Genomic DNA, 17,335 nt, shown 5'->3' with positions numbered 1-17,335 from the left:
CTACTGGCTTATGAGGTTTGGTCTATCCTATCAGATCTTATATTTTAAAAGGCATTGGCCACAGCCACATGTCAGGATAAAACAGCTCATGGGAACTATCATCCATGGCTTAACGTTGCATCCAAGTCAGGGATTTTGGTTTGCTTAACTCAAACAAACCACAGTTCGGAAGTTAAGCATAAACCTTGGCTTTTAATTGTGGTTTGTTTGGACTGAAACAAACGTACCATCCCTGGTTTTTATATAATATTAAGCCAGGGCTTGTGGTTTGTTCCTCCCACTTGCGAAATCAGAATCCCCAGCTTGGCATTTGAAAACAAGCCCCGCTGTTCGTTTGCCAAAGCTTGTTCTCGGTTTCTTGATTGTGGCCTGTGTGAGCAAACCAAACCAAGACCCCCAGGTTGGGTGTAAAGCTAAGCCCAGGGATCATGGTTTGTTCCTCCCCCTTGTTCTAGTAGAGAAGTACAGCGGGAACCATCTGCATGTCCACAGCAAACCACTGCCATTGTTTATTTGTTTGACTATTTCATGTGAAATTACTACGATTATCATGCAATTTTACAAAATATTCCATTCATTTTTTCACAGATTCCAAATGGAGGGAACTCAGCCAGGTAACAGCTGACAGACAGAAAAAACTGGAAGAGTCATCAAATTACCTGACCCAGTTCCAGGCAACCGAGGCTCAGTTAAAACAGTGGCTGGTAGAAAAAGAATTAATGGTCAGCGTGCTTGGACCACTGTCAATTGATCCAAATATGTTGAACACGCAGAAGCAGCAAGTTCAGGTGAGCATTTGGTCCCATTGCATATTATTTGTAGAAAGATGCTTGCGCTTCCTGGATTGAAAACACTGCTATTGTGGCCCCATCACCAATGTGGTTTATCCTTTTTTTGGCGAAGTGTAGTTCTGAAAACAAATATGAAGGCACCAAACAACAATCAGTTTTCTAAAAAAAAAATATGGAACTAATAATGACAAAAAAGGGCTTCTATGTGGCGAGAGAAGTGCAGCTAGAGGTTAAAGTTTTGAGCAGGGGAAAATGAATGGCAGCGCCTTTCTTCTATGACCCTGTGCATATATAAACAAGTATCAATCACACGTGAATTACAAAATATTCCACACTCACGACTAGTATAGATATTGGAAAGGAAATATGGGGTCTCACTGTCATCTTTCCCTCCTAATGGTGTTGCATGGTATGTGATGACACTTGGAAGTGCAGTAGGAGGTGCTTAATCTTTTGCTCACTCACTGATTCTTCCTTCCAAATACTCCCACGTAAGTGTATAATTTCCCCCTTCAGCACACACACACTGGCTTCCAAAATCAGGAGTGAGCTTTGACTGGGGGGAAAAACAACCTGGATTTGTTTGCTTTTTGCAGGGGAGAATGAGGACATGTGGGAGAGTTTGAGCACCCCTACCCACCATTCCTCCCCACCAAGTACCCACCCCTTCCCACTTCCCATTATTTTGACAGACATGGAACTGGAAGCATTCATTTGATGGTTTTCTGCTCTTAGAACTGCCTTCTAAGCAGTTTTCTTCTGCTTTTAGAAGTCAAGCAGGAAAGCTAATGACTAGACATAGTAAACCCTTGGAGCAGTGGGCTGTAGGGGCTTGTTTGGCCCTCAACATTCATGGTTCCATAAATTGCAGTGAAACAAAGGTGCACTTTAATTGAGAAGTTTTGTTTGAGGTGATGTCCGATGAGATAAAAACCACAGTATTTGATCTGTGGCGACTGCTTCATCCACACGTGTCAATGCTCAGGTTGATTCATTTAACACGTGTCTCAAAGCAGGAGACTAGGTCATGCAAATCAGGTGTTTTCCAAGGTTCCTCTTTATCCTTAGTGATAGTATATGCATGGTGGAGTTGACGCACGGTGCACCTGCTCTTCCACATCATGGGTTGCAATACTGGATCAGCAGGTTGTCTGAACCAGACGTAAGGGATAAATATGAATATATTAACCTACCTTAAAGCGATACTGGCAGAATGCCTTTTATTTTTTCGACCAAGAGCTATTTCATGTACTCATCAGCCTAGGATGCTACACTAGGTAAATGGCTAGTCCAGTTTGTGTTATCTGTGTTTCCTTACACTTCCCTGAAATTACTTTCTCTCATCAGATTCTGCTCAATGAGTTTGACACTCGAAAACCCCAATATGAGCAGCTGAATACAGCAGGACAAGCGATAATGAAGAGACCAGGTGAACACCCACCTTCTCACGAAATGGTGAAGCAGCAACTGGCCGCTGTGGCGCAGAAATGGGATGGCTTAACCGGACAGCTGAGTGACCGATGCAACCGAATCGACCAAGCCATTGTCAAAAGCACAGAATATCAAAGCTGCCTGAAAAGCCTTTCTGAGAAGCTTAGTGTCTTGGATGATAAACTCAACAGCAGCCTGGCTATAAGTACAGACCCTGATTCTGTGAAGCGGCAGCTGGAAGTGGCCAGAGAAGTGAAAGAAGAAATTGAACGGGAAATGCCAAAGAGAAAGGCTGCTCAAGCTCTATGCGAGGAATTGTCTGCACTGGTGGCAGAAGATTACTTGAAAGCTGAGCTAGCTAGGCAATTGGATGGCATCTTAAAACCCTTTCACGATATGGAACAAAAAGCAGGTTTGTTAACATCATCATCACCATCATTTTTTATTTGTATGCCACCTTTCCACAGTTAAAAAAAACAATGCTCAAGGTGGCTTACAGCATGACAAGATTTACATAATTACAAAAGTCATAAACAAATAAATAAACCACATCAAATGAGATGAAATGATATTGATGGCCTAGCTTCTATGAATGGGTGGGTGAGAATAGCTGCATATTTCTAGACTGTGCCAGTTGTTTGAATCTTTTAAGATATCAAATGACATATGATTGACAGTAGATTGTATATGTGTTTACCAGTGAGGGATTCACACATTGTAAATTAATGCTTCTATGTGAAATTTATGTAGGGAAAATACATGTATTTCTCCAACATTTATGTATTTGTCTTGACCATGCTACAGTTTCAGACAGTCTTAGGGTTCATCCACACTTCTATATGCCCTGCCTCTTTCCCCTGGAGAAGTTGGCGGTTTAGTGCTGAATCAGAACACACGGCAAAACCTGATTGCCATTTGTTCCGTTTAGCACTAAAGGGCGGGTTTTCCAGGGGAAAGTGACAGGGCAAAGCTGCTTGGATCCATGCTTTCCAGGCCTGGAAACTGAATTAGCTAGGCAAGCAGAACACTGCTTGGACCCGTGCTTTCTAGGCACAGGACAAGAATGGATGAGCCCTTACTTTGGGGGTGGGGGTGTTTTAGACTCAACAAGGGAGTCCCAACAGGAGTTCTGTAAAGTTGTAACAGGACTGGCAGTGATCTTTGGAAGCATTTTATCTCAATGACTGTTGAGGGATTACTGCAAGCTTTACTGTTCATAGTGCATGTTGTTTATGTTTATGATGTTTATAGTGGCACTAGTGATCATACTATCCTGGTTACCTGATTAGTTCCCCACCCTCAAGAATCCCTTGTTGTCAAGGGATTATTATTATTATCAAGGGGTTATTATTTTAGGCTGCAATACTATTATTTTCCAAGCTGGTGGTCTGCAATAAACACTTCAGCTAACATGCTCCAATCTAAAATGGCAATAGGGTGCATTTTCCTATAACATAATGCTTCTCCTTGATTGAAATAACATCAACCAAAATCCTAGTTAGAAGCCACTCAGAGACACAGATTTTAAGAACTTTTGTTTGTTTGTCTTCTGCAGGCAATCACATTGAGCAACTTCAGTCAACTTACGTTAGTTCTCATCAGTTCCAGCAAATGTCTAAGGACTTTCAGGCCTGGTTGGACAAAAAGAAGGAAGAACAGAATCAGCCTTGCCCCATCTCTACCAAGCTGGAGTCTCTGTGGACATTAATTGATGATCAGAAAGAGTTCAAGGCTGCCTTGTCTGACCAGACTGGCTCTTATGAAAAAATCATTGCAGAAGGTGAAAGTTTACTCCAGAAGACTCAGGGTGCGGAGAAGGCCGAGCTGCAGGCCCAACTGAACTTGCTCAGAGGTAACTGGGATGAAATGAACAAGCAAGTTAAAGAAAGGCAAGATAAATTAAATGATTGTTTGGAAAAAGCCCTTAGATACAGAGAGCATGTAGAAAACCTACAACCCTGGATAGCGAAATGCCAAAGCAATATCTCTCAAATAGAAATGAGCATAGATCCTGCTCGGCTAGAGAATTCCATCGCTCAGGTGAAGAGCTGGCAGAAGGACCTAGACAAACACCAAGGGTTGGTGGAGCTATTAAGTAATGCAGCTGAAACATTACTCAGTGCCTGTCAGACAGACAAAGACATTATTGAAGAGGAGAAGACACTGCTGATCCAGAACATGGATATAGTCACAGAACAACTGCATGCTAAGAGAGATGGTCTGGAAAAGATGTCTCAGAGACTGAAAGAGTTTCAAGAGTCATCAAAGGATGTTGAAGAGCAGCTGAAGAATGCCAGAGAGCAGCTGGAAACACACGATTCTCTCAAACCCCAGACTTACAGTAACAAACACTTGACGATTATGCAGGCTCAGCAGAAAACACTCCAGGCCATGAAGGCTCAAGTGGACCTTACAAAAAAGCTTGCCCAAGAACTGGTGGCAGATGCTTCAGATTCATCAGGTGTCTCTGACCTCTTGTTGCAGGCAGAAACATTAGAAGAAGAATTCAACACCATCAGTCAGCAGGTTGAAGATAAATGTTCATTCCTGGAGACTAAACTCCAGGGAATTGGCCATTTCCAAAATAGCATTCGAGAGATGTTTTCTCAGTTTGCAGAGTTCGACGATGAATTGGACAGTATGGATTCCGTGGGTAGGGATCTTGTCACACTGCAGTCACAGCGAAAGGATATAAAAACTTTCCTGAAAAAGTTGGAGGAACTCATAACCAGTAATGAAAATGCAAATAATACCTGCAAAATGATGCTCGCAAATGAAGCTGAAGCTTCTCCAGATCTTGCAGGTATAAAACGGGACTTGGAGGCTTTAAATAAGCAGTGCAACAAGTTGCTAGACAGAGCAAAAGCCAGAGATGAACAGATTGAAGGGACTATTAGCCGCGTTGAAGAGTTCTACAGTAAACTAAAGGGGTTTTCTAAACTGCTTGGGGAAGTTGAAGAGCATGAAGAGTCCCAGGGTTCTGTTGGAATGGAAATTGAGACGATAAATCAGCAGCTGAACGTATTTAAGGTAAGAAGGACCTTTCTGAATTTTTAGAATTCTGTATTGTAAAATGAAAACTAACTGTAAGAATATTGTGACGTGAGCTCCTTACTAGTCTAAACCCCCAAGGAAAAGTGATTGGGTTGGCCCTCCTTTTTCAGCTTATAGATCATGTCTTGTAAGCCAGTCAGTTTCTTAAGAATTGTGTTCAAAGTCATTTTTCATGTTTCCCAACAGAGGGTGCTTTTTGCCTATTTTAAGACGAGTGAGATCTAACATAACATACATTCCACCCAATGCATTCCCGTCTTGAGATCTAAAGCTTTATTAATAAGCAAGTTTTGTTTGTTTGTTTGTTTGTTTATGAATTCAAATGCCTCCTCTAATTTCAACGGAGAAACGGAATTGCTGCAAAATAGTTACATCATAACATTTTTATTTGCCTTGTAATGAATAAGACTTGAGTTGTCCAACAGGAAGTGATATCACATGCTCCTTTGGTTTGGGGTCCTTGGAATTTACAAGTAATTTGCGGGTTGTGGTCTGAAGTTGTATGAAGTGTTCTCAGCTCAGTGTTCTCATGAAGCAATTTAGAAACTGAGAAGACGGTCTTCTCTTTGGTCAAAAGTTATTAGAGAAGCATTCTTAAGTTGTTTTAAAACAGAATGTCCTGCATTTTGCTTTGAAGATCTCCAGCAAAGCTGAGCTTCTTGGGTTCTCCTCCCCTCTCCTCTCCCACAGCTGTCATGATTAATGGTAATTTTTAAATGGTAATTTAGTGCAAATACACTAAATCATGCTTCCATTCAAGCACGCAGAAGGGTTGTCAACTGCAGCTTTTGTTATTCAGAGCAAACTTTCCCAAACTTGGATCTTCAGCTATTGTTAAACTACAATTCCTATCATCCCTGACCACCAGTCCTGCTAGCTAGAGATGATGGGAATTATAGTCCAACAACAGCTAGAGACCTAAGTTTGGGAAACACTGCCCTAGAGCTTAACTAACACCGTTCAATTTACTTAAAAAGTTGGGATTATTTAAGAATCTTTATATTTCCTTTGGTTCCCATTGTTACTATACTGCCTGGCTGAGAAGGCTCAGTGCTTCTGTGTCAAGAGAGCCTTCTCATGAACAGATTGCTGAATGATGGGATAGAATGAGGGCAGAAGCAGCCCTGAACTTTCCCCACCTCCACACCCATTCAGAATATAGCCATAATCTTTCCCTGAGAGCAAGACAAAGCACAATGAACACAGCATCCCACGCCCCAGAGGCATTGCACAGGCATGCAGGAAGAAATAGATCCTGCTCTGAGTAGTGTGTTCATATCAAACATTTCCAAATAAAAGACAATGGGGAGAGGAACTGAAGAAGCTGCAATTCAACTGTCCTCTCTGACAGCTGTTGCTTACATATGTATTAGCGGCAGATATTTATTTCATTTACTACGTGCACCATATGAAGAGCCAGCCCTCCTGTGACAGAGTGAAGGTGAGGTCAAGCAGAGTCCTGGGCGAGGTCCAAAAAGGCTGAGATTAGCATTCATTCCAGGGGGTTGTCCCAAGAGTCATGACCTGGGATCATGCCAGGCATTATGCAGCCAAGAGGTTTCATCCAAACCTGGTTCCCAGGATCAAGAAAAGTACTGATTAATCAGTCAGGGCAAAACAAAGAAGTGTGGAGGTGAGCTAAGGCAAAGGCAACAGGCCACTGGCTGTGCATTTGTTCTGCTGAAGCATAGTTCTGGTTTCTGTCTTGTAACCCCGGCCCTCATCCAAGAAAGCTGCCTGGCAGAATTTATTTTAATATCCAGTGTGCCTAAGATAAACTCAGTGGCTGAAAGCAAAAGAAACTTCCATGCCATAATGAACTTTCATTTCCTAAGATGGCACAGAAGGGAAGCACAGCACTAGGTCCTCTTGCCTGCTAAACACCAGAATCAGTAGAATAAAGGCATATAAAGGCCTGAGCAAATGAAACATTGTTTACCTGGCATACAAAAAAATAACAGAAGGAGCCCTTCTGAGCTAAAGATAGGGCTCCCCTGATGAAAAGGCCCTGTTTCAGGTTATCAGACAATAGGATCTGAAGAGATATAACAGTGGGCAGTGGAAGCAACCGCTTTTTAACGTACACTTGCTTCCAAGATGGGTTTTTTAAACTTGAAAGTCATAAAAAGTACTTAAAGGATTGCTTTTTCCTATGTATTTCTAAGATTCAGTGTGACCAAGCAAAGTCAGAGGTCTTGCTTTGCATCTCCTCAACGGCAGATATGCAGTGGGTGAGAACAATGAACAGGGCAATATCAGTTACGGCACCAGTGCTCTGGACTGCCCTCCCCAGAAAAGCATGTCTGGACCCACCATTGTGTACATTTCACAAGCTCTTTAAGAGCTCTTTTGCAAACCCTTTGACTGAGGGTAGCTGATGGCTGTTAACAGATCTCTCTCCTACTGTGATGATAGTGGTTGTGCTACTACCATTTGTTTTTCTGTATTGTTTTACTGGCTTTTCTTTCTTAAAAGAAATGTGACAGGCTTTCCTTGCCATATAACATTGCAAGGTATCCCCCAGATAAATATGGGATGAACAGACGTTTGAGAATTTCCCCTGTCTTTCTCCACCACATCCTTGAAAGGGGATCAATGATATCCCTAAGGAGCTGAAGTCTAAGCAATCTACTGGCCTGTTCAGGCTTTCTTTTTGTAATTTGCAGTAAGAATTGTAACAGTTTTGTTACCTCTTTGGGTAAAGTTTGTAATTATTACTTCATTTTATAATGTATATGAAACAGAACAAGAGACAAAAAATAAAAGATGAAAAACAAAACTATAAAACAGGCACGTAGAATGAGTTAAAATAACAGAGTAAAGACTTTCAACTTTACCAGATCATCTATAGTTGCAGATTTGCCAGGCTTGTGACAAAGGTTGTCTTGAAAATTATGGTACCGCTGTATATGTCATAAAGCAATGCCAAATCATATCAAAAGTGTAAGATTTGGGCTGTTTTCTATTGAGTTGCAATTACTATTCATGCTGTCAATATCATATATAAGACTAGTTCTTTTGACAATATATATTTACTTTGGTATCATAAAAAAATATTCAGTAACATTAATTTTGGACAACAAACAATATTTTCTTTAGTGATATTTATCATTTCTCTCAAAATTAAATTAAATTTTGCACCAACTGACATTCCCGCTATAAATGATAATATGTGCCAAGTTTATTGCAAACCCTCTAACAGTCAGGTGATACAGAATAAAATATTTTTGACATTTGCAAAGGCTTGCAACACCATCTGTGTAACATTTTTAAGTTTTCCCTAAGGAAACCAGAAACAGATTTTTAGGGTCATGATGCCCAAGTTTAATTCCAGTCCTTGGGAATAATTTGTGTGCCAATATCCAGTTCCCATATCTTTTTAAGGGGTGGCATAGATCCATAAGTTACATTGAGCAATGTAGAGTACAGTTTAGAAACTAATCCTTTCTCCGCTCTACCCATTGTGCTTAATAATTTTTCAGAAGGTGTTAAGGGTCTTAGAGCTTGTGTTTTTACATGTTCTTTTAAAAATAAAACTATGGATTTAATTAAAATAAATCCAGTTTGTGTTAAGTTAAGCCTTCTTTCTCTCTGACAGTTTTCACAATTTTTTCTTAATGTCACAAGTAAACGCTGCACTTTTTTGGTTTAGACTGCAACAAGCTCTTTCTGTGTCTGATTGTGTTTTGGGAACTTCTGACTTGGAGAACTGGTGTTTCAATACGTGTGTGTGTATTGGGGTACTGTATATTTATTTATTATTTATTACATTGTATATCCCACCTTGGGATGCGGGTGGCGCTGTGGGTTAAACCTCAGCGCCTAGGACTTACCGATCGCATGGTCGGCGGTTCGAATCCCCGCGGTGGGGTGAGCTCCCGTCGTTCGGTCCCAGCTCCTGCCCACCTAGCAGTTTGAAAGCACCCTTAAGTGCAAGTGGATAAATAGGTACCGCTTTATAGCAGGAAGGTAAACGGCGTTTCCGTGTGCTGCTCTGTTGCCGGTTCGCCAGAGCAGCTTCGTCACGCTGGCCACGTGACCCGGAAGTGTCTGCGGACAGCGCTGCCTCCTGGCCTCTAGAGTGAGATGAGCGCACAACCCTAGAGTCTGTCAAGACTGGCCCGTACGGGCAGGGGTACCTTTACCTTTACCTTTATATCCCACCTTGCCTCCAAAGAGATCAAGGCAGCATAAAGCTTCCCCCTTCTCCATTAACCTCACAACAGTCCTGTAGGCTAGGCTGAGAATTGGTGACGAGCCCAAGGTCACCCAGTGAGCTTCATGACCAAGTGGGGATTTGAAGCTTGTTCTCCCATGACCTAGCATGACACTCTGATTTATTTATTTATGAAAACACTCAGCATGTTCATTCCATGTACATTTTATCTAGAACATATTTGGGTTGTATTCACGTAGTCATGCTTAGAGTAGTCCCACTGGAAACTAACAGAAGTTAAATCATTTCTAAAGCGCTGTTGATTTCAATGGATCTACTCTAAGCACGACTAAGTCTGGATCCAATTTGCTTGGCAGAATGTGTTCATCACATGCAACAATGCATTTTGGCAACAGTCGCACACAGAGCTTCACAAATCCCTGTTGTTGGACTACAAAGATTAGTCTTTTTCTTTGTCTTTAGCATCCGATTCAGGTTATGTGAGGGCAACTTGAATGGGTTTAATAGCACACTTCTGAAGGTCCTTTCGGAAGGACCTCTCTTTTTCTTGAAGATATGTACCCATGTTTGCAAGAAGAAGAAATATAGAGCTTTGTATTATTATTTCTATGAACCATTCTATGAATGGTTACAATTGGGGGGTGGAAACCAATGGCTAAAATGTTTTGATCTGAAAGACAGTTAAATTGATCTTTTAATATACTCCTTGACAATACCTGATGGGTATTTTTATATGTTTTATTACAAATACTGTGTGTTTTAAATTTTGTTTTCCCTCTCTGATTATTTTGGGGGGGGGTGTTATTGGGTTGTTCTTATTTTGATTATGTATCTTGTGTTTTTATATTGTGATTTTATCCTGTTAACCACCCTGAGACCTGTGGGTATAGGGCGGTATATTAATTAATTAATTATATTATATTATTCCTGATAATCCGTATGATCTATTTTTATATATTTAAATGCATTTTAAACCACGCTTCATTTACAAATAGGAATATGAAAAGTGGTTCACATTATCCACTTTATCCAGTAATAACTCAACAGTCAACCGCAAAATTGTAGATTTTTCTCACAGTATATGCCTTTTGAGATGATGGTGTGGGCTTCTTTCAGACAGTGACGTGGTTTTCATGCCACACTAAGACAAACCATCTCTTAGTGCAAGTGTGCTGCTCCCAGAGAGGAGATAATGGTCATCTTGCTGCTCCTCAGTTGTTTTGCTGCTACACCAGACTGAGCTAAGCCATGGTTTGACTTAGCCTGTCATCTTAACTTGGGCTTGTGGCATGTCTCTCTCCAGCATAATCATGATCTGTAACCAACGTGTTTCCTGTGGACGACCACCATTTGAGGCAGAGACCTAGCTTTTTGGTCTCCGTTCCTTGTTTTAGCAGTAGGCTACGGTGAGGGGTTGAGGGTATGTGTATTGCTATTGTCCATAACTGCACCATCTCCTTTACCAGCAAATCTCTTGATCCTGGGACAGGCTATCAGAGGGTCTGCACCTGGTGCTTGGTCAAAGAAGCAGACTGGGGATGCTGCTGGTCTATCAACTACCCTGTTTCGCAGCAGCATGTTTGATCAAGCTGGTCAAGGTAGTCTCTGGACTACTTCAATATCCATTAGAGGCTGCCACTGTATTGGCTGAGCTCAAGACTTAAGGCCTTCATTACAACCATGCAGCTCTCTCAAATGGTCATTTGAGAGACACCCTTGATGTAGTCTTTGCCCCAAATGACATGAGGGATGGACTGAGGTTGGGTGTGGAAGTGCACTGCTTTGTCATGGTCCGATCATTTCCTGGTATAGTTTAGATTGGTAGCAACAATTTCCTGACTGGGAGCTGCCATTAGAAGTTTTGTGGCCAGGTACCATAAGTATGCTGGTGTCACTCAGCCATAACATCTGAATTAGGAGCAATTTTGCATGCCTTGGAACAGTGCCTGGACCCAGTTTTAGCTTATTGTTGTTTTTACTTGTTTTGAATGTTTTAAATACTTGTTTTTAGTAAAAAAAAAATACTGTTATTGTTACTGGTTTATTCTTTTTGTAAACCGCTTTGAGGTTTTATTATAATCAACGGTATATAAATGTTGTGAAGTAAACAAACGGATATACATGATGTGCAAAGCAGACCACTAAGTAACAGTAAAGTAATAAAGTTCAAGTGGTAGTCCCAAGCTCATTGGAGGAAGGGAATAGCAAATTGGAATTGCGACTAGTGACTCTCCTTTGAAATCATTACCAAGAACGATGGTCCATAGGCATATATTTTTACAGTTAACAGTAGTCAGTCCACTTTTAACGAGTATTGCTTTTGGGTAGTTGAGAAGAAGATTGTCTGCTTGTAGTTCTTATATCTTATCTATCGGTATTTACATAGAGAAAAGAGGATTTTGTTTTGTATTCAGAAATCCTACCCAAGAACAAATCTTCCAGTGTTTCCAATCAAAGCTCCATTTTCAGTTACTTACAGTAGCTGGCATATTGTATTTCATGGTGTTTCTCTTTCATTCTCTCACTTTCATTCAGTTTTATTGTAGACCTTTGTGCTTTAAAGAAAGTACGCATTGAATGAACGTGGGCAAAAGAAAAAATCAGCAGATGAACTTGCTTTACTTGGGTTACACCATGCCCATTTCCTCACAAAGAGCCAACCAGCTAAGATGATCCTGAAAAACAAAAGCCCTTGTTTAGTTTGTATTTTGCTGAACATTTTAATGAGCTACTTCATTCTAGGGTGGGGTTGTGGGGAAGCAGCGTTCAATCTCTGCCACGTAATTACAATCCTTGAAATGTCTGCAAAATATTTCAGCCATAAACCTGCCACACTCTTTATTTATTCTTTTATTTATTAAAGCACATGGAATTTATGTCAGTTTCTATCACTGAATGGCTCATTAAATCCCCTCCCCCATTTAGACCATTACTAGATGCGGAAAGGGTCGTTTCAGTATATTTCCAGTGTTCAGATATATGTCAAGAGGTGCCTTCTAATTGCGCTTCATAGGAGATCTGGGCCCGGATGAATATGCCAGTTGATGAGCTTGAACTAATATTTAAATTGGTTTAGGTCAGTGTCCTAGATGGTGGCCTCTTACCTTGTTGATTGAATCAGTGCAATGTGTTAACTCTTCCCTGAAGTATGTGGTTTCTTTTCACAGGCGCCTTCAAAAGTAAAATTATATTTTGTCGCTGCACCAACTTCAATATTTGCATCTGTTTTGCAGCTTAAATATAAAATGAAGAAAGAATAATAATTTACTATCACTACATTAAAGAAAAAACTCGACATACATTTGGGGTGGCTGTCTGCATACAGACCTTATCATTTGTCCAGAGCCCTCTGTGTATTCTAATGCTCACATGGAGCTCCTTTCCAGATGGTCTTCCCCATTCATTTAAATGGAAGGAGTAGCTGCGTGTGTCAGTTCAGGTGCTGCCTTGGACATGTACAGTGCCTGTTCAACAAATCCATGCTCAGCTGACTATAAATACATTCTGGGTTGGGAGTGACAGACTTCCTTCAAAGGAGGGTCTTAAGGTTCATTGTCATTCCAGTACTGACCCATTTTGCTGCTTGAAGCAGAGCCCAGATACTGTCTCCTGCCCCCCATCTAGGGCCACTTCTTTGAAAACACTTGCTGCACTTTATTTGGGAATATCCTTTGTGGCACACAATAAGAGTAGTGAATCTGGAGTAGTGAATATGCATGGCAATGGACTGCCAGAAACTTCACTCCTGTCTTCGACTATCCCTTCTTATAGTGCTGCCTTCCCAAGGGAGGGGAACTTTTTCTGCTGTAGTTTTTGTATATGGTTTGTTGTGACTGCAGCTGGTGGTGTGAAACATTGTATTTTTAGTGGGACATGATTGTTGTTAGCAATGTGGGCATTTTTATATGTAGATATGCTGGTATATATATGGCAAATAAATTAACAATCCAACAGCTTTTAGAAATGAGCTGCTCTCCTTGCTCTGTATTATTTTTACTCTTTTTAGTGCTTTAGCTATTTATTTTATTAAAAATATAATATGCCTTCCATCTGAATAGATCCAGAAACAAATAAGTAAAACTACTCATGCTATTACCTCAATATAGTGTGGTTTTTAGGAGTACTGTATTGGGTGAGATTTTTGAAAAGTTGCAGCACTTCTTTGCATGTTGGGATTTGCAGTTGTCTGAGAGCCAGGAAGTGTAAAAAAAATATCAAGCAAATCCCTTTTCATTGGATTAACTGGATTGTGAATGAAGAATGCATTCTGTAGTCATTCAGAGAGACCAATTTGCTGGCTAAATCCCTAATTATAGAATATAATGTACATGTGTTACAAATATAGAGCGAAGGATGCAATCCTATGGAGATTTTTCACGGGGCTTGCTCAGAAGTAAGATCTGGCTGTTAATTAAAATTGATTTATGGTGATGGTGGAAAGTAATTCAATTTGATTGAATTCTTATTATACAGCTGGTTAGTTTAGTTTATAATGCTACATACCATTAAAAGTGACCATCCACTATATTCAGATTCCTGTTAATCTGCATAATTTGTAAGTACTGGATTATTATTTTTGTTATGAAGCAGAATAAGTGCAGTTTGTCAGTGTTTTAGAAGGGTCCTGGGCAGTCTGGTCCATATTTGTATGGTGTCAGGTTACCCGGTTAAGCAATATGTACTAAATTTTTGACATTTTGAACTAATTAGCACCGGTTTTTCCATTCTGCTTGTGAGCCACCACCCACCCACCCTCTTTTCCTCCAGAATTAGAGAGCACAGACTCCGAGATGCAGGAGTGCTGCAGACAGGAACTTGCTCCTTTGTGCACCTCCCCCTGAAAAGGCTCAGCCGCGTTCAGAGACAAGACAAACAGTAAAAGTGAAAGATGGCTAAGTAAAGTCATGTGGGGCAGGAAGCGTAAGGGGGAAGAGCTAAGAGGTCAGGCACCTCCTAATGCTCGGTTGGAATAATACTCAGGGAACGAATGCGATAGGAGCAGATGTTGCCTAAAGAATAGCAAAGGGCGTTTCTTTTAAGCTCACTATTGGGAGGGATGCCTGTCAGACCATAAGAAACCAGGGAGAGCCGGAAAGCTTATCAGCTGCGCTGGGCAGGACATGTGAGCGTTTATTGTTGTGAGCTCTTTTTAATGCCTTCTTCGCTACAGCTGCGCTTCAAGACGGAGATGAAAACAGTGACCACGCTCTTTTAGCCACCGTTTATGCAAAAAAAAAAAAAAAAGTCCTGCTGAATTTAAACAGAATGTGAATCTGTTGTGCCTTTGTGCCGGAGTGGAGAAAGAAATGCTTTAGTTTCCTGCTGTGTTGCCTTAAAACAGGACAACAACTTTCAAGGAATGTGTTCTGCGAGTGAAACTGGGGGAAAAGTTTCTTTTCCTACTAATTCCCTTCCGTTGCTTTTTTGTATTATTATTATTTCATTGGTCTGGCTCCTCAGAAAACTGTTGTGTTTCCCATGGAACTTCTGAACGCGCCACAGAGAAGCTTTGAGGAAGCAAGGAATAAACTGCCTTTGGAATCGAGGTTATTTATAGCTGCTGCCAAAAAAGGGGGAAAGCTTCTTCTTTTATTATTATTATTACAACTCTGGATGTACGTTTGTTTTTCCTGAAGCCTTTCTCTGTGCCTTGGTCTCCACAGTCCACAGCTCTTCTGGTTTGTTTTTCTTCAAAAGCGTCCACAACATGGCTTATTTATAAAGGAGATGGAATTCTGCAAGCCATTTAAATGGATTACAGTTAATCTGTCACCTCCTGAATATAGCGTGCTGCCTGCGATAATGCTGATTCATTTTGAAGACTTAATCTGGAGATTTAAGACACACATTTTGACCTAAAAATTGAAATGGAATGCTATGTGGGAAGTTCTGAGTCTTTTGAGCCACTTAAAGATTTTCCTGGGGTTTGGGGGTTTGTACATTTTGTTGGTGTCTTTGTGCATTGAGTTAGTATTTTAAAATATTAAAAGGTGTGGGGTTTTTTTTGTTTCCCCTCTCCCCACCCACCCCCTTAAGCTCAAGCACTTTATATTTTAGGGGCAGGGAGAGAAATGTTTTAAATCACAGCCAGGTAAACTTACACAGATGCACTGATTACGACCTTAACCGCCTCATAAATTATTTCCTGTGTTTTAGTATGTAAGCATCTTTCTGCTGAGGGCAAGTTTACTGTACTTTTTAAAAACTGCTTTTCTATTACTTTATTTTAATTTTTACTTTATGTGTGTTGCATGTCTCCAATAAGATAGCCTAGCAGCAGTGCTAGATCTGTTAATTCCTGCAGAAATGGGGAAGCCGCTGAGCAGGCCAGACTGTTTACGCCAGAATCCTCCTTGTGTAGGAAAAGGTGATGAAGAAGAAGAGGATATAAATATTGAGGACTGTTATGTTCCCCAGAGGTCAATCTATGACACAGTGCGGCTGAATGAACAGATTGACTCAGGTTCTAAAGGCAGCCTCTCCTCCAGGCATTTCTCAGATCGGACTTTGCCGTATAGTCATAGAACACTGGACCTTAGTACATTGTGCTCCAATGGTGCCCTCTCCTCCTCTAGTGTCTTTGAACTCAGAGGACGGGAAGCTAATAAGCTAGATGAAAAAATGATCTTTGATGCCCTTAAGCTGAACAGTGACATCATTCGAACAGCTGGCCTGCCCAAAGCAAAGTATCACACAGAAAAGAAAGAACATAGGAGATCCTGGAGGATGCTTGTCCCACCAAATTTTGCAGACTATGCAAATAAAAGTGAGTGCTCACTTGCTGGGACTGTTGATGTGTCCGACTTAGCAGCAACAGGCCAGGTCAAATGTGGGACTAGTTCTCTAACTTCCGAAGAAGATGACTCTGGTCTGTGCAGTCCTCCAGCAGAAAGAGAAGAAAAACAAGATGTGCTAGAAGGGGAACAAACTCAATTTAGGAGCATATCTTCCATAGACGATAATCAGTTTGTAGGTAAATTTGGATCATTTTCTCCTACCATTTCTAGTAGTGAACATCAAATTTCATTGCTTACCTCCAGAAGTGCTCCTACCAGTGGACACTGTCGAGTAAAATTGCAGAATGCTTCACATATAGAGCAAGAATCTTTCTGGAACTATGAGGGCAACCAAGGGGAAGGAGATGGACATTGCAGTCCACTGACATATTTGAAAGAAGACCTCTTAGCACATCCAGCATGGCTTCAGGATGGTGAGAGGGAACATGATTTCACTTTAGACAAAGAGGAAGTGAGGAACAGCGCTGAAGTTAATGAGCCATTAGACACCCAAGACAGGATGATTGAAAAGGACCTCCTGGATATTGCAACTCAGGATATAGATATTTATGATGATGATGATGATGCAGCTTTACATGCTAGTGATACGGACTTAGTAAAATATGTGATTTTGCATGAAACTGAGGAAATTAATATGGCCCATACAAGTGCAATAGAATTGTCCTGTCAGGCTTTAGAGGCTAATAATACCACATGCTGTCAAAAAGCAAATCCAATCAGCGCTGAATTCAGCTTTTGGACTACAGGCATGCAAATAGAACAAACCTTGGATACAGTGTGCAATGGCATGTTGTCTTATAAGGTAATTCCAAACTTAAATGCATTCTTTTCATGCTGCAGGGTGGGTTATTTTTTATTTATTTTTTCTTCTGTAATTGCATCATGAATGCTTATGTTTAGATTTTGCTAATCTACCCAAAGAGCTCCTTTAGAATCATTTGCCCAACAAGTTATTAGAAGGCAGAAATTGGCGAGATGGTCACTTCAGTAAATTGATTAAGGGCAGTTTGTGACAGGGTTGATTGCTTCCAGCTGTTTGGTTGCATGGCTATTTATTGTCCAGATGGTGCCTGTTACCCTTTATT

At 40.8% G+C, this 17,335-nt stretch overlaps 1 protein-coding gene and 1 long non-coding RNA gene across 21 annotated transcripts in view; one reads left to right on the top strand and one right to left on the bottom strand.

Annotated features, from left to right (window-relative positions):
• Positions 1 to 17,335, top strand: part of LOC310703246 (dystonin-like) — a 303,015-nt gene that overhangs the window by 212,858 nt on the left and 72,822 nt on the right. For all 19 annotated transcript variants that reach the window (XM_083495364.1, XM_083495375.1, XM_083495358.1 and 16 more), the window contains 3 exons: positions 589 to 788; positions 2,139 to 2,634; positions 3,778 to 5,252. In XM_083495364.1, the coding sequence (XP_083351490.1) occupies positions 589 to 788; positions 2,139 to 2,634; positions 3,778 to 5,252 (2,171 nt within the window). The remainder of the gene's footprint in view (positions 1 to 588; positions 789 to 2,138; positions 2,635 to 3,777; positions 5,253 to 17,335) is intronic.
• Positions 795 to 15,762, bottom strand: LOC310703449. Of its 2 annotated transcripts, XR_014524132.1 has the most exons (4): positions 15,073 to 15,762; positions 12,558 to 12,686; positions 11,931 to 12,128; positions 795 to 910 (listed from the first exon to the last, which is right to left on the bottom strand). It is a non-coding gene; the product is annotated as an uncharacterized lncRNA (long non-coding RNA). The 2 variants fall into 2 exon arrangements; XR_014524133.1 differs by lacking the exon at positions 795 to 910 and having other exon boundaries at positions 11,544 to 12,128.

Source organism: Podarcis liolepis (genome assembly GCF_965112155.1).
Source record: "Podarcis liolepis genome assembly, chromosome: 3".
NCBI lineage: Eukaryota > Metazoa > Chordata > Lepidosauria > Squamata > Lacertidae > Podarcis > Podarcis liolepis.
The sequence above is the reverse complement of the archived record's forward strand: the minus strand, read 5'-3'. Positions and strand labels throughout refer to the sequence as shown.